This window comes from Ixodes scapularis, unplaced genomic scaffold (assembly GCF_016920785.2).
Source record: "Ixodes scapularis isolate PalLabHiFi unplaced genomic scaffold, ASM1692078v2 PGA_scaffold11__112_contigs__length_91849675, whole genome shotgun sequence".
Lineage (NCBI taxonomy): Eukaryota > Metazoa > Arthropoda > Arachnida > Ixodida > Ixodidae > Ixodes > Ixodes scapularis.
The window spans coordinates 69344218-69371810 of record NW_024609837.1 but is presented as its reverse complement, the minus strand read 5'-3'; the positions used below and the strand labels follow the sequence as shown (position 1 = coordinate 69371810).

General features: G+C 42.4%; 1 protein-coding gene across 1 annotated transcript in view; it reads right to left on the bottom strand.

Annotated features, from left to right (window-relative positions):
- LOC115332219 (venom metalloproteinase antarease-like TtrivMP_A) overlaps window positions 1-27593 on the bottom strand; it is a 49877-nt gene that overhangs the window by 10063 nt on the left and 12221 nt on the right. The window contains exons 5-13 of the mRNA XM_040208883.1: window positions 25751-25877; window positions 18385-18423; window positions 18171-18289; window positions 9910-9987; window positions 9725-9852; window positions 9557-9606; window positions 8264-8372; window positions 5903-6076; window positions 3740-3884 (exon numbers count right to left, since the gene is read on the bottom strand). Coding sequence (XP_040064817.1) covers window positions 3740-3884; window positions 5903-6076; window positions 8264-8372; window positions 9557-9606; window positions 9725-9852; window positions 9910-9987; window positions 18171-18289; window positions 18385-18423; window positions 25751-25877 — 969 coding nt within the window. The remainder of the gene's footprint in view (window positions 1-3739; window positions 3885-5902; window positions 6077-8263; window positions 8373-9556; window positions 9607-9724; window positions 9853-9909; window positions 9988-18170; window positions 18290-18384; window positions 18424-25750; window positions 25878-27593) is intronic.

Sequence of the window (27593 nt, the reverse complement as noted above, 5' to 3'; positions counted from 1 at the left end):
GCTTGTAGCTGTCGAGCTTGCCGCAAGGCACGAACGGTTTAAACGGGCTTGCTCGCTGAGCTGCCGCCCCTTTCGAGGGCCGATGCGTCCCTAGACCCCGGATGCACGTGGACGGGACGGAACTCCGAGGCTTACATCGGGTCGCACACGGTATATGCCGCCGTTCCAAAATGCAGGTATGGTAGGGCCATCTTGCCGCGGGCTTTGGATCCCTTCGCTTGCGTTACATTTGGACTGGGTTTACGCCATCGTTACTTAGTCCTGAGGAAAACTCATCCTCTGAACAAGGCAGCAGGTGGTTTGGCCTCATTGCTTGTTCCGAGGTGAGAGGGCTCCTATGGGGTACATACGCGAGCGTTGTGTCATACTTCTAGGGTTGCCCGACTAGATAAATACGAGGAGTCTGGCCCGGTTCACATTGGTGACTTAAAGGGATGCTACTTGTCGCGATGGGGAAGATGATTAACATGGAGGTGCGGTAGGACACAGAAAATACCCTTTTCCTCGCGAGTCAGGGGCGAGCTCTGGAATGCGAACTCGCTGAGTTAGCTACACGGTACACAACTCCGTCGGCAAGCAATTTTGCAGTAGAGGCTATGACCGCTGCCACAATCTGCGGCAGAGTGTTTGTTCGTAGTGTGATTTCTAACACTTTATCCTGCGCTGAATGGCTTCTTGTAATGTGCGTTATAGACGGCGTCGCCCAGGAAGTCCTCCAGGAGGATACACGGGCTCATCCGTTTCCCAAAGTGCTCAGGGTGGCTGAAACTGGTTTGGCCTGGCAGACCCCGGGGTAGCCGTTCATGAAGACGGCGGCACCGGAGGTGACCAGCCGGTGGAACAACGAAAAGCCGAAAAGGCATCGCGCCCCCGCGAGCCCTACAGACGCGGGCTGTTGTGCGCCCTCGGCGACATCCACGTGGGACTAGGCGTCTCCGTCCGCATCGGAGAGACCAGCTTAGAGCAGGCGCCCTGCTGCATCGTGGTGAATGGGACAGCGAGCGACGAACAGGGGGCTGTTACATTGTCTGCCGCAGCTTCGCTAGAAGAACCAGCTGACGCCAGTATCAAGAAAGACCGACGCCGACGGCCATACCATAACCTACGCCTCTTTCGGACGCTACAACGCGGCCTCCCCGGCAACATCAATAGCAGCCGTCTCTCCTGACACCTCGGACGACACCTCTGCCTCCCCAGTCCATTGACGAAGACATTATACCTGACATGAAATAACTTATCTCTAAGGCCTATGGGAATCCGAGAACCGGATGTCCGCTGAAATCCGTGCCTTGAGGAGGGGAGAGAGTGGGAGACGAGTATGGAAGGCGACAGGGCTAAGGACACGTGACAAGCGGTCGGCCAAGAATGCATGAGCTGGCGCGTGACAGAGCGTGCTGTGCAAGGTTGCGGCCGGGTAGAAACGGGGGAGCCGGTACTTTCCCATGATGATCACCGGAGCGGTATACCAACAAAATTCGGACCAGGACCGGCATAAACGGCGAGCCCTGGCCACACTGGTCTATGACATGGCGATCCCGGAGTGGCTCGGCACCGGTACTTTGGCAATAATAACCCGGAGCAGCTAGCCTACGCACAGCTGGTGTGGAAAGGACGATCCACAGGCCTGGACACAGAGTGCCGCCTTTCAAAGTTGGGCAACAGGGACGTACAGTAAACCGAATCGCCGTCTTCTCGTTACGTTGCGTCCCTTCTGGGAGGCCAGCGAAACACGGACCGATCGGGCGGCGATTATTATAGAGCGACCCCACGAGTTTCCATGCTCAGCACCACGGGTTGAACATTGCGGGGTTTCCTTTGGATCTTGAGGAACACCTGACCAAAATTCATTCTTAGTGTTAGCCCCGCCAGACCTGTCACCAAAAGCATGAAGTCGAGTTGTTTTGCCGCCATACCCTAAGTTCTGTCGCAGTGTTGTTCGTGCCTTATATATATTATTAAGTTAGATAAAGCACGGTTGTATCTTTGGAATAAAAACTACTCGTTCATCATAAAAATAATTAGATGGAATGAAAGCATAACAACACAAATATATGCTACCAAGAAAGAGAAAGGATCTGAAAAGTTACAAATGGGAGAAAGTTAGATCCTGGCCGTAGGCTAATGTAGATACCGTGGGGTTGGGTTAGGTCGGGTTGCGAGGCGCGTTTCGCTCATGAGGTCTCTTGATGTTAAAGGAATCTTGATTCGCAGCGGGAGTTTTCGTTCTTGCTGGGCGCCAGATGTGGAGAGCGACCCTGCTCAAAACAAAGTCAAGTCATTCCCGGCTCGCCAAGACCCGTCGGGAAACAGCAGACTTGATTGGACCTCTTGAGGCCTTGCCGCCAGTGGGGGTTCAAGATCTTCGCACTGTCCAGCCTGGTTCGATTGTCCCGCTCCGCTCGCTCCCACGCCGCTTGTGTCTTTTTTCTTTCGTTCTTGCCACGCGCACTTCGTTTCCTTCCGTATGGGATCAGCCATGACGCTACATAACTCAGCGCACAGTCTGAAGGCTATTTCTCCCGGTACGTCACAAATGTTTTGTTTCGTGCAGAACGCGTTTAAAACAGCTCTGTAAAAGAGTTAACAATGACGAGAAGCCGCAGGAATGAGCTGTCAAGCACGCAAACAAATTCGTCGCATGCGAAGAGAAGTAAGTTTGTTCTATTCCATTAGGTTCTGGGGACCAATACATTGGGCAAACTGCAAGTTGCGTCAACCATCGACTTTGCAAAAGTCGATTGAAATTTTTATGACCCTCCGCGGTTAGTCGAATCACATTATAGACTTTTACTCCCGTTCGTGCAGTGGTTGCACTCCATGATTTGAGCGAACCAGCACCGTAGGAGGCCACCATAACAGGTTCGGCAGAAAGATAATAGAAACATTCACCATGAACAAGGCCGACAACAATTTCCCTTATCCGTCAGTGATCTTAACTCAAGATAAAACTGCGTTCTTGTCTCCGGAAATGATATAGCCGTTCGATAATAATGTTAGGACGCAATGTAGTTTTTACCGTCAAGTCGTTTTTTTGTCTTCTAATCTTTTAAATATTTTAGATGTCCTCTCCGTTCACTCATTGTCCCATTTCCATGTCTGTTTTTTTGTTGCTTACTGTGGGCTGTGACTAAAAAAAAAAGAAGAAAAAAAAAAGATCGCTGTGGCTTTATGCACTGAACATAGTTGTAAGAAAGTTTACGTCATCCTTCGTCCTACCTTTGTCCTATACTTTCGGTGTTCCCCTAAAGAACACTACATGCGAGTTCTTCGCGGCGGAGAGATTCCATAAGAATAGTAAGACCAGAGTTGTGGGACGCTTGTGGCAGCATCATCAAGAGAATGCACACACACGTTTGCCACGTCTCTTCTAGGCTTTTTTGTGAAACACCGCTTCTCCTTGATATGCCAACTCCTTCACAGCCAAGACATGGCTCTCTGCGACTTTATTCTTTTCCCAAATATAAATTCCAGTTGAAGAGTTGTACATTTGAGATCATTGAAGATATTAGAAAATAAGAAAGGAGGCCGCTATAGGCAATCCCGAAAATGAGCTTCGCAGCATCTTTTGAAAATGGAAGGAACACTGGCATAAATCTGTTGGCTCCCTTGGGGAGCAGTTTGAAGGCAAGTAAGGTACCATTGTCCTAAAGCACCTACATTTTAGTTAATAAGAGATTGATGATTAAAAAACATCTTTTTCAAGATTAGGTGTCGACTGTGAAGTGGATATTTATATTACCTGGGGAAAATAAACAGAGGGCGACGAAGGGTGGTGATTTTTGCAAAACAAATTTCCATCAAAGTAGTCTCCTGGTAGTTTGTTTTCTGAGTTTATAAAGTAATCATATCGGAATTGAATAGCTAAGCAGTCCGCCGAGAGAAGTCTGAAAATTAAAAATAGAGAACCAAGGTTAAAAGTGTTAAGTAGTCATTTTTCAGTTGTCTATACAGACATGTTATATATTCACTTGGATTCAATACCGTACGAGAATCTGGTCTGCAGAAAACTTATATTATCACTTTTGCTGCAGTCAAGATATTCTTTCAGATATACTACTCAATTCCTCGTTCCGGCTTACGTTAATTCCCTTTGACTCTATCCTTACCATGGACACTCATTCTTGGAGTGTCCCAGTATTTTTTTTATAAGAAAAACATATCCGTTTAAAATGTGTTACAAACATAGCAAAATAAATATATTTTTTCATTACATTACCTTAAAATAAGAGCTTAATAAAAGAAGCGATATCTAATTTCTGAAAGCCAAAACTATTGCGGCCAGCACAACAGAAATGAAAAAAAATGCAGATATTTCGGCAACACTCACAACTGATATATTTCAAATTATACAAAATATACCAGATTTCAATAGCAAGAAAGGCAGAAAATTGCAGTGTTCTAGGTAAAACGTTAAGTTTTAACACTTAGTCTCAAGAATATTGGTATGCATGCCATTCGGTAAAGCAGTTCCTAGACGCTGTAAAACTCAGGTAAACGTAGCGGGTTCTGCTGAAAAATATTGTCTTGTGCTCAACTTTGTAGAATTTGTAACATATCTTTCGTTTGCCTCGCTTCTCCATTCTTTTTTATTTTATTTTTTTGAGGGGGGGGGGGGTGTTGATGCAGTTGTTCAGTATCTACAGTGCTCATCGCCTGCACAGCACATTGGTGTCTTCATATAAGGTATAATACATTTTGATCCCTTAGCCACCAGACATCCCACCTCGTTTTGTTTTCTTCCTCCTGTGTGAAATCCTTCAACACAGATGGGAATCACCGAAGATCTTTTTGTGTAGACGCCATGCATAAGATGTTACAGCGTTCCGAAAACAAAAATCACGCTCAACTTGCTTCTTTTTAGGTTTCAGTTTTCTACGCAAATGCCTCTCCGCACCAGCGGTCCTGCTCGCGTTGACCAAAGAGAGTAACTAAAGCGCACCACCACAATGAATTCAAAACGTATTCTAGGTATATCCAAGATTTAAAGCTTACTGTTGCAATGTTAGTCCAACAGCACAGCATTTCATATTGTTTTTCGGTGCCACACTTCCTTTTCTGCTACGAAGGAGGAGAGGCTGTTGGTGCGGTCATTTGTCACGTGTAAGAGGACCGCTGGCGGCGATATTCATTTTGGAAACGAAATCAAAACTAAGAAACATGTCCGAATTGTGTTTATTCAGAACACCGTAAAATGAAGCACGTACTTTATATTTTGTTATTTTTGTTGATTTAGTGATTTGACATAGTGCGCAAAAACGTTATAGTAGAAATAATACCTTCACGCGTACTTCTTAAAAATTTAATTACTCAAAAATATTTAGGAATGCAAACATATGAAACGTTATTAATTTTCCTAAGTTGACCGGTTAGCATGACACCAATATGACATCAGTTTTGCTATGCGCAGGGTATTTTTGCAAGAAAAATTTGGGCAGCATGTATTATACCCCCTGTAAATAAAACAAGCAAAAACAAAAAAAAAACTTCGTTAACTTCGCAATTTTAAAATTGCGTTTTGTTTAATCTTTCATATATTGTTTTCAAATATGATTCTATGTTTGAAACTGATCTCTACGCTATTCGAACAAAGATATAATAGAAGGATTTAAGTATTATATAAACATGGAAAGAATGAAACTTCTAAAATCATTAAAATGACCGATATGCGCCAAACGTCTTTGGGAGGGATTATCCCCTCAAAGCTCATATTCTTCAAGATACAGGTACACATTCGTTTTACTTGTGTAAGGTTTGTGTGATGCAGCATTTAATAACGGTCGAAACTCTCTTTGCACTACCAAGTATGTTGGCTTAGTGTTAATCAGGTAGTGAGGCAACACATTTGAAAAAACCAGACGTTTACTCAATATCGGGAAGATATTAATAAAAAATATATATTTACCGGAAAAACACTTTCATCTGCAGTTTACAGCAGGGAGAGAAATGAAAGGACTTCGCATCCTTCTCAATGTAGCTCATCATGTAGCCATGTTCCCACGCGCATTCTGGAAATTTTGATCCGGGGTGATTTGGAATATGGGCTAGTGGTCCTTCACCGTCATGCACGCTGCCAAACCTACAATAGATAGATGTGTGCGTTTTATTTGGTTTGATTTGAAGATTCATTTTTGGTGTCGTGTTCCTAACTTATTTGAAGGAGAGATATTTTTGCCATAATGTGCATTACCCTGAAACGGAGGAAAAATACCATTAAGAATTGAAAGAAACTCGAAAATTAAGGTAGATACACGTCGTCTCAAACGCAGTTACTGCGTTTATTTAGTTACCCTTCTTAAACACGCCACTTCTTTATGATGCGAAAAAAGGGGATGTGCAACGATATTCGGTGGAAACGTTCCTTTCTTTACACCAGCTTACTGGCACTGGTGGGGCGCAAGAATACTCCAACGCAGCATCACTGACCAAGAAACTCCTTTGTTGCGGTATAATTTCGAGGACAAAAGCGGACCTTTCCTCTCGGTGCTTCATTCGCAGAACTTGACGACGGAGCCAACTGCGTAGCTGGGGAGGCATTGCCAACAATGCGATCCGCCGGTGTGCGCCATCAAGTTTTGCGAACCCCGCTGTAACGATATTTATATGTTGTTCATGCAGTGGACACAAAGACTGCGTAGGCATTTGAGTAGTGGCTCGTTTTCGATCGTTCGGATGAGGGGAATTGCCGAGACTTAACAATGCGTTGAACTCGGCAAGCGCCCTGTGCTCTAGACCAACCCGAACGCGTGGCTGTGTTAAGAGCATTGGCGGCGTATAATCGGATCCATATCACGTGGCTGCTTTTTTCTGGCTGTGAGTTGAGGGGGTAAACGGTGTTTCCTTTTTCTCCTTTCTTTTTTTCTGCGATAGCCTTTGAGTAGAGAAAAAAAGCAACGGGTCTTTCATTGTTCACAAACGTGAAGGAATCTTTCTAAGCTGTATTTATGCAAAATAGAAAAATTGTTGCACCCCTCTATATCTTACGAACTTTTCCCTTACCCAAGTTATTTAACATCAGAGTAAACTAAACACAGCTAGCCTTTCACTCTCACTGTTTTTGGTTGATGTGTCTGGTCGGTTGTTAACTGCGAGCAATCGTAAAATTTTTAACTAAGTCGGGGTTGTCCAAATCACATTAATAAAAATATTGTTTTGACTCGCACGCTCCCGTTCCTACCGCCCTCCAGGGCGGGGAGAATGGGGAAATGCGGTAGGGTGTGGGTGGAGCAACACGAATCGAAGCGCCTATTTTTTTGTCTCTTAGGACCTCAGTAATCCTTCGGGCCAAGATATAACGTGGTACAAAGCTCGCGTGGCCATATTTTTTTACAAGTACCAATCGATCTTTCAAAGTAATCGGTTGGTCATACCCAACCTGCTGTCTGTATTCATTGCAATACTCAGGGTGCTTCGCACAAAAAAGTATAATAAATAAACGTATTCCTTCGGGATGCTGCTCTAACGCCGTGGTCGATGTCCGAGTACGATATGAAAGCAATAATACCCTCACCTTTTAGCTAAATCCTCTAATTTTCTCCCTAAACTTGCGAACTAGTTTGCACATTTCAATGAAAAAGTTTTTAGTCGTAGTGAATAGTCCAGTTATAATACTGAAATCTAGATTAAGTCTGGCAACCTTCATTGGTCGATTTAATCTTGTAAAGGAACCGTGCTCTCGAAACTAAGAGGTAAAGGATCGAATAAAGATCTTCCCCGAGGCACAATGTAAGATACATTTGAGGCGAGGACACACAACACGGCGAACGCTACTATGCCAAAAGACCCTTCTCTTTTTTTAATTCTTCGTGAGTACACGCTTTCTATACAGGGTGTCACACCAAAATTAAAAGCCTCTGTAAGTTTCGCAAGCCACTGCCCGGATAAAGGGCTGTGTGCATCGGGTCATGGTTGGTGGAATCCTCAGCCGCCCCAGGCGGTAAATGCTCTGAAGTTTTACGAGAGTGCGGCGGAAAGCTGCAGTGGGGCACACTTTTGTCTTCGCGTCACCGTCTGCTAGCGTCGCGCTTCTTGTGAGACGCTGAAGGAAACTCTGGCGGCGACGCTGACCGGTCTTGTCGTTCGTCGCAGGTAGAAGAGTGAGTTGTGTGCAGGTAAGAACGAAGCTAAGAGATTATACGCCGTCGAGGCCCCGCGGAGGAACCATCTGGGCAACGCGTACTCGCGTATAGGTTCTCTAATTCGACGGAAACTCGAAGAACTATCTTATCCTTCTGGCTTATTCAAACCGCGTAGCTTTTTCACTTACGCATGGGCCAACTCGTGAGCAGTTACACGGACACCTTGATACGTTCCCGGCTTGTCTTCTCCAACTCCGACATTGTTGAATCCGCACATCACCGCGACAAAAGTCATTCCTATAAAAAAAGAAGACGCAGTAAATTGGCACATCAATAATCCAACCCCGTTTTGCAGTACTAAAAAAAACTTCGCTTAAGTTGCGAGTTAGAAAAATGAATTTTTCTTTAAGGCTCGTTAAACTATTAAGTGCTGGATACAGTCATCCATCTGCGTAAAAAACCTCACTTCGAACTCTTTTGTTCACGTTCCGCCCTTTCAAAAGCACGGCCAAAGAGTGCCAACTGCGCCATTCAATCATAATAGTATTTCCAAAAGGCCTTATTTTGCTTTTCTTTTTAGCCTAGAAAAACTTTGACATTGTAGAAACACTGGATGTAATATGAAGTCTAACGCATCCGTCACGCGTTTAAAAAACACACAAAACTTCTGCTGTCTGACTCGGATTTCGTCTTTGGGTATTTTTAGTGAGAACAGCGTTTCTTAATCTAAACGTTTTGTGAACATATTCCAAACTCATCACCCCTGGCAATATATTGTAAAATTCAGGATTCTGGTATCTTCTGCTTTGGAATAATGTTAGACCAATCAATCATCTAAATATTCATTAACTCATTAAAAGTCCTGCAGTTTATTATTTCACATGACAATTATTAAAAGCAATCATTACAAGCAGTGTGCCACGCCTTCTTACCGCACACAGCGCTCTGCTGGTGACGTCACGATCCCCCACAGCGCAGGCGCGGCGAATCCCGCTGGCTCCGCGCCTGCCGTGACGGCGCATATGCGTTGCTGTGCTTTTCTTTGTGTTTTACTTCTGAACGCGCGTGCTTGTTGACTTGCATTTAGGTGCCGGTTTGCTCAGCCAATGGGCATTTAGGGATTATTACAATCAGCCAATGGGACTAGCTGCCGTTTTTCGTGGTTACAGACAACGCCGGCTGCACTCCATGGAACAGTTAATGCTTTCAATTTAAAAATAAATTAACGTAGAAGTGAGAACTACGACATTCTGCCGAGGCAATCTTAGGTAGGAAAAGAGAGATAAAGGTAAATGAATGGTCATTTCGGAGATATTGCAATCTTAAAATTATACGAGGTAACAGACTATTTAATGATAAAATAGATTAAGTCTAAATTAATCGGTATGCGGCTATCAGTGAAAGTAGTTACAGTAGTAATAATACCTATCATTTCTAATGGTTTAGTGTGAAATAAAAGAATCCAGTCATAATGCACGCACCCATAAGAGTTATGTCAAGATTCTGGCCGTTCATCTCAGCAAGGTCTCTCCTAAATCCAGGTGGAGGAACAATACGTTAGTGTAGACATTGTTGAGACATCCTGTTTAGAGTAAATATACTTTAAAAAAGCAAACATGTTAAGAATGCAAATAAGGTTTGTCACTCACCCTGAAAACAAATAAAAGAAATCTGGATTCCCAAAAACGGGCCTTTGACGAAGAAACCTATATAAGTTTCTCAATGACTGTTCAGCCAATACATATCCCAATGAATAAGAGTATATGAGTGATTCCTCCTAGAAAATTATTCTAAAAGTAATAAAAGCACTTACTAGAGAAAAAAATTCACTCACCTGATATGTCAGTCGGTACATGCCGACAATTCGTATGGTAACAAAGGGGTCGGACAGCAGTGTAAACCGAAGTTTCACCTAAATTTAAAGGACAGTTGGATTAATTTTTTTTTATTTCTAACATGTTTATTGTTGGGATATTTAAATGACAAATTGTTTATTTTATAACCCTCAAACATAATTTTTCAATCCATTATTAAAACACGACCTAATTAAGTATCAATCTTTTTTTACTTTTTGCTTTTATTTACTTTATAGGCGGGGCATCTAAATAAAAATGATCATAGTTTCATTTAATTGAAAAAAATATTTAGAAAGTGTTTAAACAACTAACCGTGTCATCAAATTTTATGAGCGTAATCAGCTAGTATTGGTTTCTAATTAAGAATAAGCAAAAACTAGAGTGCCACGCACAAATCCAAAAACGCGAAATGCATGGCTGTTTCAGCAAAATACATACGTTTGATTGGCTAGTGAAGAGCTCGAGGGAAGAGAAATCTTGGCGGAGATAATAAACGCGTGTCTGTCCACTTTTTGCGTCTGGTGTATTTTTATGAAGGGGAACGCTGACTTGTCCTATACTGGCTAAGACATTTGCATTTGAGGAGACCTGACTCCGTTAATTCTCGTAGCTTTCCTTTCTAGACCCGTTGCGCGGACTGCAATTTTCATAGCAAACATCTGGTCGTAACAAGTCATCAGTGTGGGTTCGTCGTTTGATCGTTTTGTAAGGAATTATATGCTTTTGAACGAAACCCCTGTTTTTCTGTCCGTTCATTTCCCGCCAAATTTAGCGGCGAAACTAAATTGGCGGTTAGGTTACGTGACGTGGATTACCGTCGCATAACCTGACATCACGCGATCTATACAACACTTCAGTTTTCCCGCTAGAGTCAGCATGGGAGTTGATGTCACTTGACCTGAGGTCACGTTATATGTGCACTGATTCAGTTTCCTAGCTAAATTTATTAGAAAAATTCACGCAACGTGGCGCCACGTCACGTGACTTCTAATCTGCATCATTTCAGTTCCCTCGCTAAATGTGCCGAGAAAATCGGTGTCACGTGTCTCGAACTCCTTCGCTTCCATACTAAACTTAGCAACGAAATCGACGTCACGTGAGCTGACAGCACGCGACGCAACAATACGATTCCCCCAATGGATCTAGCAGGAGAATTGACGCAACGTGACTTATACACAAGTTTCGTTTTCCCAGTAAATTTATCTGGAAAATTAACGTCGCGTGATGCACCCAGTTTCTCCCTCCAAAAAAAGACACTCTACTCTTGAAATGTCATTTTAATGTGTCTTAAATATTGCTAACCAATCGCACCTTAAATTTTGCTATTCACGCACTATAGGTTTTTGAGGAGAAAGATCGTTTCCAACTTTTTTCTTCAAGTTCTAAGTTTTTTTGTTTGTTTCTTTTTGGTAGGGGAGGTTTTTTGTTTTTCCGTACAATCGGTGTTTCTCGTTGTCTTAACAAATTACCGTTTCTCACAGTATGCTGAAGTAAAGAAGACACTCTCGTGTGATTTTTCAATCTCCCACGACCATGCGTGGGACCAGAATACTTGGAAGCCGGCCGGGCATTCATAAGAAAAGGAAACGAGGGAAAAGCTGTGATTCCCGAAAAAGGAGGTAGCCTCGCAGGAAGTTCTCTGCGGGTTTTTTTCTGGGAAGTGATGACAAGCGCGGCCAGCTGAGCGAAAAGACTTAGGGATAAGAGTCTTGAGGACAGCAAAGGGCACAAGACCCCGACTCTCGCGCACGAGAGGCATGGTGTAAGCTCCTTTAAAACTCCGCCTAAAGAACACCTCTTACAATTATTCCATTCACACTAAGCTCAAAAAAGGAAATATCATAAAAGAAAATATCATAAAGCACAGCGACTAAAAGCAAATCTTCCAGAGGACACCTTTCAATAACGCAACAGCTCAACCCGTCAATCGCCGCCCACTTTTTGTTGTCTTAATTGCGTTTTTTTTGTTTTGTTTATTGAATCACCGCTGAAACTCGAGGTTCTTAGGTTGTCTTAAACTGTCGTAAATACGGGCACGAGGGTTACTCTCGGAGTTTATCGATACATATCGAAAGGTCGAAACGCTGGTTATGAGCAGTGGTAACAAAGTCCGTCGAGCACAGACACCGAGGTCTAACTGACATTAACATTTTCAGGAGTAGAATTCAAGCGTGACACGGCAGATGGCCTGCTAAAACAACGTTGTACGAGAAGTACAGGTTCCCGTACCTGTAAATTTTAGCGCGAGAGCAGTACCCAAAAAACAAGCAGATTGTTTTGTTAGGAAGGTGACCAAGACTTTTTTTAAACATTTTTACTTAACAGTTGCATATGACTATATTCTTGAATCAGATATGTAACCCACAGCCAGATAAAATGAACCCTTTGTGTGAGGTGGTTCGTAAATTCAAAATTAAATGTACTAACAGGCATGAAGTTTCCCAATGTTACCAAATAGATTGGACTAATATTTTTGCTAAGCTTTTTTTTCACCAATGTACTTATAGTTTGTTCCTCCATGTCTTACATTTTACAAGATCGTGATTGTCTTCAGATTTTAGAAATTTAGGATATAAACTACTTTGATACCAACTTTTCCTAAATAAATCAATGGAAGCCCGAGGTTTATTTGCTCTTTTGCTAGGCTTTATGCACTTATAAGGAAAGAATTTGTTATAAATTTCTCGGAAAGTTTTCAAAAATGTTTCGTATGCTGCATCAGGGGAATAATTCGCTTAAACAGTGCCCCAATTAGCTTTACCAATAAACTCCCTAAATAACTGCGTACTTTGCGATGTAATGTTACGTTTTCTGGATCCTTATGATTTGTGTTTTCAGGCTGAGAAGTGCTTGTTAATAAAAAGGAGATGGGTAAATGACCACTAATGCTGTAGCTAATTAAACCTGATGCATAAATATCTTCCTGTTTCATTTCATTCATTCATTTCATTTATTGTTCCCTTAAAGCGCCCGTAGGGCTTTACATAAGGGGGGGCTTTGGCAGCAAACAAAAACAAACAAAGAAAGGAAAAAACAGGATTAAAGGTTGCTAAATATCGAGAAAAGTAGCAAGTGCAGCTCTGAATCCAGATGAGTCTTGAATTGTAACAATATGTTCTGGCAGAGAGTTCCATTCTGAAAGTGATAATTGCAGTGGAGAGAATTTAAAAAGGTTGGTCCTTGGTGTTACCAGATGAACTTTCTGAGAATGGTCTGTACGAGGAGAAATGTGATGAGCCGCAGGACAGTACAATTCTCTCTTTAAAGGGGCCAGATAATACAAAGCGTGCAATGAAACTAGTCTGGTCAGTTTCCTTCTTTCCGCGAGCAGTGGAAGGCCGAGTTCTTTTTTTAGCGTAGTAATGCTAGTGTGTGTATAGTTTTTAAGAATGAACCGAGTTGCCCTGCTTTGGATCGACTCTAATTTCTGAATTAGGTAAGCCTGGTGGGGGTTCCATGTTGTAGATGCATACTCGAGCTGCGGGCGAACAAGGGCAGTGTAAGCTACGAGTTTTGTCTCCTGGTTAGCCATATGTAGTGTTCGTCTCAAAAAACCGAGGCTTTGGTTTGCCTTTACAACGATCTGATTAATATGAGCTTCCCATGATAAGTTTGACGTGAAATGAACCCCGAGATATTTGTACGTGTGGACATGTTCAATGGGTGTATTAAAAAGAGAGTAGCTAAACACTGTGGCACTTCGCTTAGTGTTGAAGTTTAAGAATTTTGTTTTTAGGATGTTGATTTGCATTTGCCATTTTTTACACCATGTTTCTAGGGTAATCAGGTCATTTTGAAGTTGAATGCAATCACTAATGCAAGATATTTTCCTATACACCACACAATCATCAGCGTACAAACGGATGGTTGAAAGAATACTATCGGGTAAATCATTCACGTACAAAAGAAAGAGCAATGGACCCAGCACGGTCCCCTGCGGCACTCCCGATTTTACTTTCTGATGGGATGAAGATTTGTAATCATAACAAACACTTTGCGAGCGATTAAAAAGAAAATTCGATATCCAGTCTATCACGAATGGCTCCACTTGGAAAGCACGTAATTTTAGAACTAGTCGATGATGCGGCACCTTATCGAATGCTTTTTGGAAATCAATAAAAATTGCATGCGTCTCAGTTTTAAAATGCAGGTTACTGTGTATATCAGTTACAAATTCAAAAAGTTGGGATTCGCAAGAGTGAGACCGACGGAAGCCGTGCTGGTTTACAAAAAGTAGGCTGTTGGCTGACAGGTGCTCCATGATATTTGAAAATAAAACATGTTCCATTAATTTACTCGGAACACTCGTCAGAGAGATGGGTCGATAGTTCGTGAATTCATTCTTTTGACCATTTTTAAAGACCGGGGTGACTTTTGCCCTTTTCCAATCAGCAGGTATTTGGCCACTAGTTAGGGATTGCTCAAAGATAGAACAGAGGATTGCGGAAGATTCACATTTGCTAAGCTTAAGTAGCTTCGTCGTGATATTGTCAGGACCGGGGGCAGAATTTGTTGGGAGATGTTCTATTAGTTTCTGAATTCCGCTCACAGACATAGTGATTGGGCACATTTGTGTGGCTATGTCGTAATTAGGCGAATGCTCTGGTAAGGGGAAAATATCTTCAGAAAACATCTCGCTAAAAAAACGACTGAATTCCTCGCACACTGCACCCACATCGAGCTCGTCTCCCGCAGGATTAGTGAATCGGTGAGGCTTCGACACTTGCTTAGGGTTAACCGCTTTCCAGAACTTTTTGGGGTTAGCTGTCATAAGGTTGCGGAGGTCTTCGTTGTAAAACTTGTTCTGCGCTCGACGTATCTCTGTCTTGCATACTAATTGGAATTCGTCATACTTTGTCCACGCAGAAGGGGACAAAGACAATTTAGCTGTTTGAAATAGTCTCCGCTTTTTATTCAGTAGTCGTTTAAGGCGGTTCGAAAACCAGGGTTTCTCAATAGAAGACTGTATATTTATTTTTGGAATAAACTGATCACATAGATCAAGTAGCTTTTGTTTGAATAATCTCCAGTTTTCGTGAACTGTCCTAGAGTCAAAGCCAACCATGTAAATACTTGAAAAAGATTGCAAGCTACGACAGAAGTCATCGACGTTAGCCCTGGAGTAATCATAAATAGCTTTTACCAGCGGACTGTGCTTTTGCGTAGGAAGAGCAAGTTCAACATTTAGGGAAGTGTGATCACTGAGCGGTTCCATAAAGTTTACCGAAGCTATAAAATCTGGCTCCGAAATGAAAAAAAGATCCAAGAAAGCAGAGTTACGAGTTGGCTTGTCAACCATTTGAAAAAGAAAGAAGGCGTTTATCACATCAACAAAATCCCGACTTTGCTTTGAAAGTTTATACCATGCATCAAAAGATATGACATTTGGAACAACCGGCCATTTTATTTCGGGGTAGTTAAAGTCACCGGAGAGAACTATGAGATCATTTGGATAAGAACGAGCAAGGTCAATCATAAAGTAATGGCGAGAAGTCTGACAAGTCAGGTGGCTTATAACATGCGATTACTAAAATACAAACAGTAGGCGTCCTAATCCTTACCCAAACACCTTCAAAACTTGATATTATATCACACTTTTCAACATGCAAAGTACTTCTAACAGCAATCAACACTCCCCCTCCCCGCCGCTCAATCCTATCTTTCCGGATGATAAAATACGAGTCACTTAGAATTAATTCGCTATCTGCAATATCCGGAGTTAGCCAAGTTTCACTGATGATAACAACGTCTGCAGAGCAGGAGTGGACAGCAGAATGCAGCGCTTCTTGTTTGGCATAAACGCTTCTAACATTGGCAATAAAAAAGTTTAGGGTTGATAATGGTCTTTTCTGTTGTTGGGAGGATGACTTTCTGGTTTCCTGTAGCTATGAGGGAAGCTGCATAACACGTGCGGTTTCCCGGTCAAAAATATATCGCAAATTTCCGATAATTAGTTTATCGTGGCGAAGCTTGAAGTCACGAGCTTGTGCTTTTGCAAAAGAAAGGAGCTCTTTTCGTGCTTTACGGGTCTCTTCCGAGTAATCCTCGCTCAAACGGAAATCTGTACCTTTTAGTCTGTTTGCTTGTGATAGCACGAGTTCTTTATCTTTAAAAGAATTAAATTTTACGATGATGGGTCTGGCTGTCGTGGAGTTATTTTTGAAAAACCCAATTCTGTGCGCCCGCTCGATCCAAGGGGGGAGTATCTTGACACCAAGATTTTCCTCGCAAAAGGAAACTATTTTTTCTTCAGACTGCTTCCAGGTCTCACCACGCGCATCAGGTAGGTTAAAGAAAAGCAAGTTGTTTCGTCGCGAGTGATCCTCAAGAGTGGTAAACCTTCGTGTCATTTCCGCTATTGCGGATGTGTTTGTTGCAGTGATTTTTGATACCGCAGCCACGTCTTCTTTGATTGTTTTAAGGCTCGAAATTTCGCGGTCGATGTCGTCGATTTTAGATTTGAGGGTTGCTAAAACAGAGTCAGTATGACGTTGCTTTTCTTGCATGGATTTAATTTCAGCTAGGATTTCCGTTTGGCCGTTGGATAACTTGCTTAGTAGCGTTATGATTTGATTTGGCGATGTGTCGTCACAAGGCTTGTTATCGGGCCCAGGGTTGGCCTCAATATCTCCGGACAAGAGAAGTTTTCTTCTCATGCTATCAGCAATTTGACACAGGTCTGACACAAAAGAAACAATCCTGGAACGCGCTGAAGACACACAATCATACACACAAGGTGGGCACGACACCGCAATGATGCACACGTTATTGCATCGGTAGGATGATGATGAAAAACCAACCTGGGAATGGACAGGATGTTTAAGACACATTCCGGCGGCGGTGTCGTGCCCAAGGCACTCAGGGGGTTGTGCCCGCTTTTGAAGAAATGCTCTGAGTAGATAGGGTTGCCCGGCTTGCCCCAGTTGCCAGCATCGTGGAAGGGATCCAACTGAAGTTGACGATGGCGGGCCGAAGGTTTGAAGGAGTGGCGGGGTTTCTCCGGTGCGATGGAAAACGGGATCCGGTGCCGACCAAATCGGCGAACCAAAAAGAAGAGCACAGGTAACAGCCACAGCAACCTGGGAATGGACAGGATGTTTAAGACACATTCCGGCGGCGGTGTCGTGCCCAAGGCACTCAGGGGGTTGTGCCCGCTTTTGAAGAAATGCTCCGAGTAGATAGGGTTGCCCGGCTTGCCCCAGTTGCCAGCATCGTGGAAGGGATCCAACTGAAGTTGACGATGGCGGGCCGAAGGTTTGAAGGAGTGGCGGGGTTTCTCCGGTGCGATGGAAAACGGGATCCGGTGCCGACCAAATCGGCGAACCAAAAAGAAGAGCACAGGTAACAGCCACAGCAACCTGGGAATGGACAGGATGTTTAAGACACATTCCGGCGGCGGTGTCGTGCCCCTGTTTGCAATTTGTAACGTAGTAATCACGTAACGCACAGCCATTTTTGTTATTCTCGTTACAATTGTATTAATACAACCAATACAATTTGATTCAACTACAGAAAATAGTTCATCGTGCAGAGTTGATGTTTTTAAGATATCAATATTAAAACCACATTAAAAGGAAGAATGTATAATTATTGTCATTAACTTAACTGAATAGTTTTTCAAGTAGAGACAGCATGATGTTTATATTTCCAGAGGGAGATCGATATAGCACTCTGAAAACGTACTTATCCCAGAGTACTGAGAATAATTCAAAAGAGGCATTCAGTTCCGTAAAATTGGGAAGAATGCAACAATTCAATGATAATTTAACAAGCGTTAAAACACCTTCCCTACTTCTAGGATTTTGAAGTACAGAAAAATGTTTGTATTAGGCAGGACAAAGCCATATGAATCCGAAGTTTACCAGGTATAAGAGAACATAAGTCGGCTGAAAGAAAAACGCATGGCATTAAGAAGAACTTCAACGTCATCATCTTGCGATATCATGGAGCGTACATCCATGTGAAAAAAGATAACAAAGATTGTTTTTGGTTACTCATAGCATCAATAAACTCTTTACTCTGAAGGCAGAGATTAGATAACGGAGAGATTTTTTATTAAAAGGAAAATGTGTATTATCAGGGTAAAAACGTACATTGAGAGCTTAATGCGACTTTTTTTCACAAAATACGCTTCTGAATACAATTTGCAAGGCAATATACGTACTACATAAAATCGTATCACAACATTGCCGCTCGTTATAAGTGTCTCGTTCGAGATTTGTAGAGAATGATAACTCACCGCATTCAGTAGGGCAATTAAATACGTGAACAGGTTGTGGAAAGTTATGCCATAGACAGAATCTACCAATATAAATAGTTCACAAACAATAAGGGGAGCGGATGCAACTTGTCGGTTTTCTGTAAAGAAAGGTAAATTGTTGAATATGTCACTCTGTATACCATCGCAAAAGTGCTTGAGCAAGATTCTCAGATGATGCGAAGAGAATGCTTACCTAATAGGTGCAATTTCGATGTATTTTTAACCGCTAGATCTGAAAGAAATTTTAACACACGATAATTGAAATGCTCAAAGACGTAGTATTTATTACTTTATTTTTTTACAATGGTTTGCACCCGTTGTATTGTCCCCAGGTAAAATACTGGCAATTTTTGTTTTCTTTGAATAGTTCACACCTCGTGTACACACCGCACTCGGTGCAGAGTGCGCACGTGAAAATCTGTCATACACAGCTCGCAGTGACAAGTACCTACTATATTAGCTGACAAAAAAAAGCTCGTGTCATACATGAATCATCATTAACCTACGCTGTCATTGATAAAATCCGTCACGTATCGTCCTAATGAACAACCTAAAAAAATCTCCATAAACTCCGCACCAAATGATTGTTCGCACCACGCAATAATTCTACTTCTAGATATGTTTGTGCGCGCACAATATTGAGAAATATCCAAAATTCTGACCAGCTCCCTCTTTTTGCATGTACAACTACGCGTGGCTTTGATGTCACGGTGCTGTTGTCGGCTCTGCACATGTGCCGGCGTTTCGCTGGACGCGAATGCTATTTCCTTGCGCGCCATGTGCACACACCTGGTGAAAAAAACGCTAACTGGCTTGCTATCATCGTGTTTATTTGTTTTTCCGAGGATCAGATAGCATCCCCTTGAAGCACGGCAGATCTATTAATGTCTTCGTGGATAAATGGAAATAATATTGAAAGTGTTTTGCTTTTATTCACGTCAGTTAGTCATGTGATGTATTTTCTTTGTAATTCGTACTTTAGAATGTTGATAACACTATGGGCGGCATAATTTGGTATACCGCGTATATCATTATTTTCTTACGGCTGGAAAAGCGTGTCATTATCATTGCATATTACAGTCGATTGGGCTTAGAATTGTTCAACTGGGAATGCTCTTTATTTATTTATTTATTATACATACCCTCAAGCGCCGAAGCATTGTAAAAGGGAGGGGCAAAGCAAACAAAAATAAAACAAAATTACAATACAAAAAATATGCGGCAATAAATTCAAATATCAAAAATACACTGCGATTGGCAAAAGCTATAGGCAACATCTGTTACGAACAAACTAAACAAATTAAAATGACTCATGTTGGCTCATCGAACAGAAATCTAAACAAAGATTGGTGTAAAAGGAAATGACCAGGTATAGTTGCGATATCTGCTGGAAGGTGGTTCCAGTCGTTTAATGTATGCGGGATAAATTAATAAAAAAAGTATTTGTTTGGCAACGTGTTAACCCAACTTTATTCTGATGGTCCAGACGGGAAGAGTAATATTTAGGCAATGTAAAAAAATGGTCTCGCAGCGACTGATGATGATACACTTAATGAAACAGGCAAAGTGGAAAAACTTTCTACGCAATGGCAAAGAAGGCAACAACAAACTGGACTTCATTGTTGATATGCTGGCTGTTCGATTATAATTGGACAGAATGAAAGGAACGGCGTTATTTCGGACTAGTTCAAGAGATTTATGTAGAAAGGCGTGGCTAGTATCCCAAATAGAGGCTGGGTATTCCATTTTTGACGGTACAAGAGTGTTATAAAGAAGTTTCAAGTTAACTGGGGCCGTTCTGATGTTTCGTCGTAGGTACCCTAACATTCAGTTAGCGTTGGAGATTATTATCTCGATATGATGTTTCCAGGTTAAATTCCATAATATTCTAACACCCAGATAACGGTACCAGTTTATAGATAATACTTGTGTAAAAAGAATAATTGGCGGGTTGGAGCATTTTATGAAAATATTCAGTGCATAGAGGGTAGCAAAAAACGACTATTATTCGATTGAGCAAGTGAATTTTGTCGAGCTTTTATCTATTAGCGATACAGACGTTAGATACACTTGCCCGCTTAATCGTGTGTATTTTAAAAGCTTTTTTTAAGAGAGTGTTGTCAAGGAATGTAACACTTTGTGTGGGAATCAGTCACTGAAAGACCATTTACCAAAATATTGAAAACGGAAATGCAGAAATATGCTGGGAACGCAGGAGCAAGCGCCATGCGCACCCGCCTAAATTACTAAAATAAGGTTTACGAACGCAAGTGCGATATGGTGTTTTTGCAGAGGTTTGATTTAGACACTTTACATTTGCATAAGCTAGTACGCGCAGCATATGTGATCGCACCTTCAACACACACCAAGGTTCTTGGATAATTGAGAAAATGGTATATTAAAACGTTCAATAAATTTTAAATTCAAGAGTATGACCGTGTCTTCTTTTGCCTTCGAATATCTAGTACGTCAAAATTAAAATATTTTCTTTGTAGTATTATAAAAACCATCCGCATGAGGTAGCGAAATGCATTAATTAAAGGATGAGTTATGTTTGGTTGAGGCTATTGCAAAGACATCTTCCCGAAATGCAATGTTTCGTATGGTCCCCACCCCAGCGCCGAAGGGGAGGGGGGCCGGGTGGGGGTTAGAGGTTGCGATGGATTCCACGCCCTCAAAAAAACAGTTCGGCCATTTATAAAAAAAAAAAAAAAATTCTCTCCCCCCCTTCCCTTTTGCCGAATATGGCCAAAGCCTGTTCTCCAATCTGAATTACGTTGGATATACAAAGTGTTTCTGTTTGAGCTTAATTATATTATGGTATTTCAACATACAATGCTGTATTGTTTCGCGGTAGGGATGGGCAGAAATACTCCAAAAAGATTTTCAGAACACAAACAATGAGACACGTGTATTTTACGGACAAAATGCAGATACTGAGATAAGCTTGTTTTTATGTAACTTTATATTCTTAAAAAACGTCTGCAGAAACGGCAGAAAAGTATTCCACAATACTGAGATGGAGATACATACAAAATTTACTCCCAAATGGTTAAGGCGACCGGACGTTCCGTTTTAGCCGGGACAATCCCATTTCCGGTTGCTCATTTCTTTCGTCACGTGTTTTCGCGCCAGAAAACCTCGTGTCCCTTTTTTTTTTTTTTGGCAGGTGCATAGTTGCGGGAGCACTACTAGTCGATTTGAAGAGAACCTAAATTATGTTTACTCAGATCTTTCAGAAAACTGAAAGATTCAGTTTTAAGAAACTACTAATAGAGAAACGAGGCTCCTTTTTTTTATTACTGAATACGGCATACTTCGGTTAGCACCATTTATCCCCTATTATTTAAAAAAATGGGAATAAAAACATTTGCATTTATGACCCACATAGAATGTAGCAAGTAGATGGGGTCATGCATCAGTATTACCAAAAGGATGTTTTTCAGTTTATCGTGAAATCCCGACAGTTAAGTTTCTACAGCAATTTCAACGAAATACCTAAGACCAGCATAATATTTATACGCAACCGACGCATGATACAATGTTTTTTTTTTTTTTTTCACATGCAACTCGGTAGAGATATACAGATACTTAAGAATATCTCTGAGATACTACGGTGGGGTGTGCCCACGTTGGATCGTACAATAACTATCCGGGCCATATTTCTGATATTTCTGTAATAACTACATGTTAAACCCATGCTCCTGGGAGGAACACTTAGCTAGATGTGGCCGCCGTACCTACATTTTTTCCTGAGATATAATATTGAGAAGCTCGAGGTGTGGACAATGCCGTGATTTCATCAAAGCATTTGCACAGCCACCAATGTAACCCCAAAGCAAGTACGTAGTAACACACACATATATATATATATATATATATATATATATATATATATATATATATATATATATATATATATATATATATTATCCACAATTTCAATCATGCACTAAAAAAATCTTAAAATATAAATTATTTATTTTTATGCAAAAAAATACGACGCACGTAAAAAAACACGTTTTAGATGCATTTTCACAAATTATTTAGCAACAAACAAGTTTATGCCAAATGTCGCTGAATATATCAAATGTGCGTCTTGAAATGCAGCGAGTGAATATAAAAAATATTTGCTTAGCCAATATCTCTAATTAATTCTCTAATTAAATCAGAAACTAATGTCATTTCTCTAAAACTTGCAAAATTGCATATCAATATTTGAAAAATTCATCTTTATTTCATTTCAACACTCCTTAACTCCTTGCCGTAACTTGAACTAACTTGTGATGGTGAAATATTGAGTAGCATATGAGCTCCGATTGAGAAAAGCAACAACAAACCTTCACTCCGATTGGGCTAGCTTGTTTACATTATATGGGCTTTTGCCGCACGATGTTTGCTCCGAAGAGATACCCTCTAGAAGGGACAAAGTGTGTTCAACGGCGCTGCTCGTTTGCAGAGCATTGAAATTCGTCATAACTTAAATCCATCAGACTAGGGAGCGTAAAAAAAGCGGACAACACAACTCAGAAATTCGGAAACAGCTGAGCTTATGCGACCACACTAAAGCAAGAAAAGTTCACGAAAACAAAACATGACGTCGGCAACTTGTTTGACCAGACGTGGCTTGACAGGCTAAATCTCTACAACACTAGGCACGCTTCCAAAAACGAGAATCTGCCGTCAAGCACGCGCAAAGATAATCTCCGTCAGTATTACGACAGCCGCCCAACTTCCTAATCTCAGGGCGTAAGATTATGATCATTCCTAACCAGCTCGTTTGCCTGCGTTCACTCCTCGGAAACTCATACAGTCCCAAGATTTGTTTCTTACAGCGGAGCTGTTCAGGGCTAGTTTCCCCAGTACCGTGTCCGTCAGCAAACAAATGATGACACGAAACTTTGGACAGCTACCGCCCTCTATGAGCGACGGCGGCAATCAGACAACCGGCTTGCCAGTTGCCTGGTTGCCACAGTCACTCATAGATGGCGGCCACCCTTCTAGTCTTTCCACTCTGGCTTGCCGACTTGCGGACGAGCATTACTTCACTCCGACCAAAGTACAGGTTCGCTGGTCTTCCATCTTCACCAGAGTGGAAAGGCTGAAGGTTTTTTTATCTTTCTGTTTCCTAGTGTTGCCTCTTAAAAAAAAGGGGGGGGGGGGGTGAAATAATTTCCGGACTTCGGTCAAATATTTGTCGAAGTCGCCTTCTGACTCTTTTAAAAAAAGAACAGAAAACAGATCTCGCCTGTGTGTCCAAGGTGTTGTGTAAAGAAAATATAATTATATTCATTTGTGGCACCCCTCAACTCACTCCCAGTCTTCAGGGCCAAACCCGGTCCGCCTCCTAGTGACGTAATTCGGGGTGCCGTGTAGTTTCCCTTGTGCTCTCTCAGATGACGCTTCATCTCCCTCTCCCTGCTAACATTAGCGGGCGTTATGGTGCACATTAGAGCCGACCGAGTTTACTTTATCTTGTCGCCATAGTTCCTTCGGCTGCCATTGCGGCTTCAGGTGGGGGAAAAAGCTTGACTTTGCTTTGCGATTATGCAGCGGAATCGCGACATTTTTGAATGAGGGAGATGTTTTCTCCATCCCTTGGGACACGATAAAAAACGTAAAAATTACGAGATCCATATTCTTTTAATCTTGAAATCGTTGTACCCCCCCCCCCCCCCCTTTTAAGCCCCCCCTCCTTATTTCCTAAGGAGTTTCGGCGGACGCCACTGCTGCCGGCTGTTGCGAACTGTATGAATGCAAGATTGGCTTAAAACTCAAGCGCGCACAGAAGGAATGGCAGTCACTGCATACACAAAACGAGAGAACTCTTCCTTGACATGTTCTCTCTAAATGCTAATGCGAGAGTTTCTGAAGGCCTCTCTCCAGGCTCCAACTATTTTGTCAGCGTGGTGAAATCCAAGCAGCAAGAAAACGTACTTGTGGTGACCGATTTCTATCTGGATTCCTTGCACTTCCCGTTACACCTTAAAGTGATAAGCCTGTGTACTTTGTTTTCCACCTCACAATGTCTAACTCCAAGATAGTGACCCCCAGGATACTACTTCTTTCACTTTGTTTACGCGGTGGCCGACCTTCCTTGTGTGCGTGCTTGGGTTTCCTGATCTGCCATTCATATTGATTGCAGCTGCCGGCAGCAGTGACATCCGCCGACACTCTTTGGAAATAAGGGTGGGGGTCAATAGGAGGCTAAAACAAGGAAACAAAGCTTGGAACAGCAGGACATTCTGACAAGTGAACGCAGGCAAACGAGCTGCTTAGGAAACGTCATGATCTAACACCCTGAGATTAGGAAATTGGTCGGTTATCGTAGACTTGGCGGAGAGTTTCTTTGCGGGTGCTCGGCGGCGGATGCTTGTTGTCGGAAGCGTTTCTAGTGTTGTAGGGATTCAGCCTGTCAAGCCACGTCTAGTCAAAACTTCGGTGCGTCATGTTTTCTTTTCTTGATTTTTCTTTTGTTTTGGTGTGTCCACATAAACTCAGCTTTTTTTTGAAATTTTGTGTTGTTGTCCGTTTTTTATTCTTCTTAGTCCCATGATTTTAAGTTATGACGACATCCTGCGCTCTGCAATACACCAGCACTGCAGCACACACTTTGTCAGTTAAAGAGAGTACCTCTTTGGATCCTACGTCGCGCGGCGAAACCCCTATAACGAAGACAAGCTAGCTCAATTCGAGTGAAGGTTTGTTGTCAGGTTGCTCAATTAAAAGTTATGTGCTACGAAATATTGAGCCATCTCAAGTTAGTTCATGATATTGCAAGGAGTCACGGACAGTTTAAAGGAAATAAAATAAAGTGTCTCAAATATTGACGTGCAAATTTGCTACGTTTCGAGAAATTACTTAGGTTTCAAATTAATAACAATACTAGAATAATGGCTCAGCAACTATGTTTCATATATTCATAAGCTGCGTTTCAAAACGCACATTTTAAAATATTAGCGACGTTTGGCATAACGGTGTTTATTGCAAAATAATTTGTGAAAGTACCTCTAAAACGTGCTTTTTTTACGTGTTTCGTATTTCTTGTTTTGCAAAGAAATATTGTTCGAATTTTAAATTTATGGTATGCATTTCGCAAACTGACTACAAAATATGCGAAAAAAAAAATCGAACCGCGTGGCTGCTTTGGTGTGACATTGGCTTCTGTGCAAATTACTATAGTGAAATTTCGACCATCTCCACTCTTCGAGCTTGCCAATTTTATACCTCTGGGAGATTTTAGCTACAGCGTTCACAAAAAGCTGAAGGTTCCTCCAAAGAACCGGGATTTCACAAATATTATTTACAGAGTTAGCGAAGATATGACCCGGACAGTCATTATGCGATGCGACATGGAAACACTCTGCGATACATTTGTATCGCGATACTGCCCAGCCCTGTTTTACGGTATAAACTTTATCGGACTGTTTATTGGTTTTTATTAAATTCGGTAGTAGATTAACGCGTCATGAAGGACGATAAAGTACAAACATTATCAGTGATACAAATGCCTTTGTTGTCGACAGATGTTAGGGAGTAAAAAAATTCGTGATGCATACCACTGTCAGAAGCCTTGGCCAAAGGAGGCAGTTCAATCCGTGAAATTTTATGGGGTAGTCCTTTCCCAGGCATTCGTGGCATCATAGGCAAGGGCTCAATTTTTAATTGTTCAGTAAGCATTCCTTCCTAAAAGAATACACGTTTATCAGACATTTGACGTAATTCTAACTATCATAGCCTTTTTATACCTCAATATATTAGGGGGGGGGGGGGGGGGGGTAAGATCACACGTTTTGCAATTGACATACTTTGGCTCGCCACTCGGACACTGTAATTTAATACTATTTGTAATTACTAATTCTTAACATCGATGTATTAGCAGTTACTTTCGACAAATTCATTTTCCTTATCCGTCACAAGTTACTTTCCCACTACTTTGTTACGGAACTTCTCTTAAAGTAAGTGAACACAAATCTGGTGTTTTGATTTCATTATATTCTGTTCATCCTTAAGCTGACAATGTAGTGGGTGCTACGCACTCGCCGGTCCAACCAACCGCCTTCCTTTCATCACCTGAGACCGATCACTGCGCTTGGGTATGCACGGTAGAGAGATCACAAGTCGAAAGTTGCACGAATTACTCGTCCCTCGTGTACGTAGGTTCCACGGCACTGTCGGCTTAGGGGTGAACAGAAAAAAGTGATGTGCAGTGCTAAAAGAAGATCTAGTCGCTCGGGCGAGGGTTTGGCCACAGCTTTCTTTTTAGACCGGAGCTCTAGACGCCCCTTTCTGGTTTAAACGGCGTCGGCGTCGCCGTCGGCGTCAGCGTCACCGTCAGCGTAACCGTAGCACGTTGGCGTAACTGGTCGGCGTGACACGTCGGCGTCACCGTCGCCGTCGGCATAACCGTAACGCGCCGTGACCGTCGGCGTAGCCGCGCGGTGCATTATGGGAAACGTCCCATAACGCACCGCAGCGACGCGCGCGTTGCATTATGGGACGTTTTCCATAGCCCACCGCGCGGGAGGGAGGTTGGAGACGGTGGAGGGAGAGGAGGAGGGGATAAAGAGGGAGAGGGGGAGGAGGGAGAAGGAGAAAGAGGGAGGAAAAGGAGAAGAGGCGAGGAGCACGGGAAAAGTAGATAAGGAGGCAGGAGGAGAGGGTACGGATGAGGAGGAGGGGCATACCGTCCCCCCCCATACCCTCGCCTCCTCGTCCTCGAGAGCTCGGCTCTAATTCGGCATTACAGGAAGTTGTAAAAGTCTTGCATTTTCTTTGTGGCTTCGTAGGTACTTGGTCGTATCAATCTTTTTCCGGAACAAAACATTGAAACACACGGCTATATACACCAACACGCGGCTTTGACGTCCCGCCGCTCCCGTGGTCCCGTAGTCGGTGCGACGCATGCGCGAACGCTTCAGTTCACACGAATCTGCTTTCTGCTCAAGCGCAGTGCCCACACCTGGCGAATTTGTTTGCCAACAGTCCGCTCGTCTATACTTCGCCCAAAACCGGCATATACGCGGGTATTTTTAAATCATCCTGCCTTGTGTAAAGTGATGCTTATTCGCCGAAACAGTAACACCAACATTTATGATTTTACAAAAAGTAGAAGGAGTCTGCGTTCGCCCCTCTGTTCGGTGCTCCGGAAGTCAGTACGGGACACTCATTTCTATGTCTATTTGCTGGATCGTGTCTGCCCGCTCCGCGAATGCGGCCACTGGCGGCCACCTTTTTGGTAGAGTTATATTACCTCTAGCCAATGTACAGCTGGTGCAGCCACTATCATCCATCCATGGCAGACAGCGTTGTGGCAGTTGTGGTGGCAGGCTGCCATAAGAATAGCCGTGGGTTATATTTCGTTCTCGATTGAAACTGTTCGACGAGCCATTTTGTTAAAAC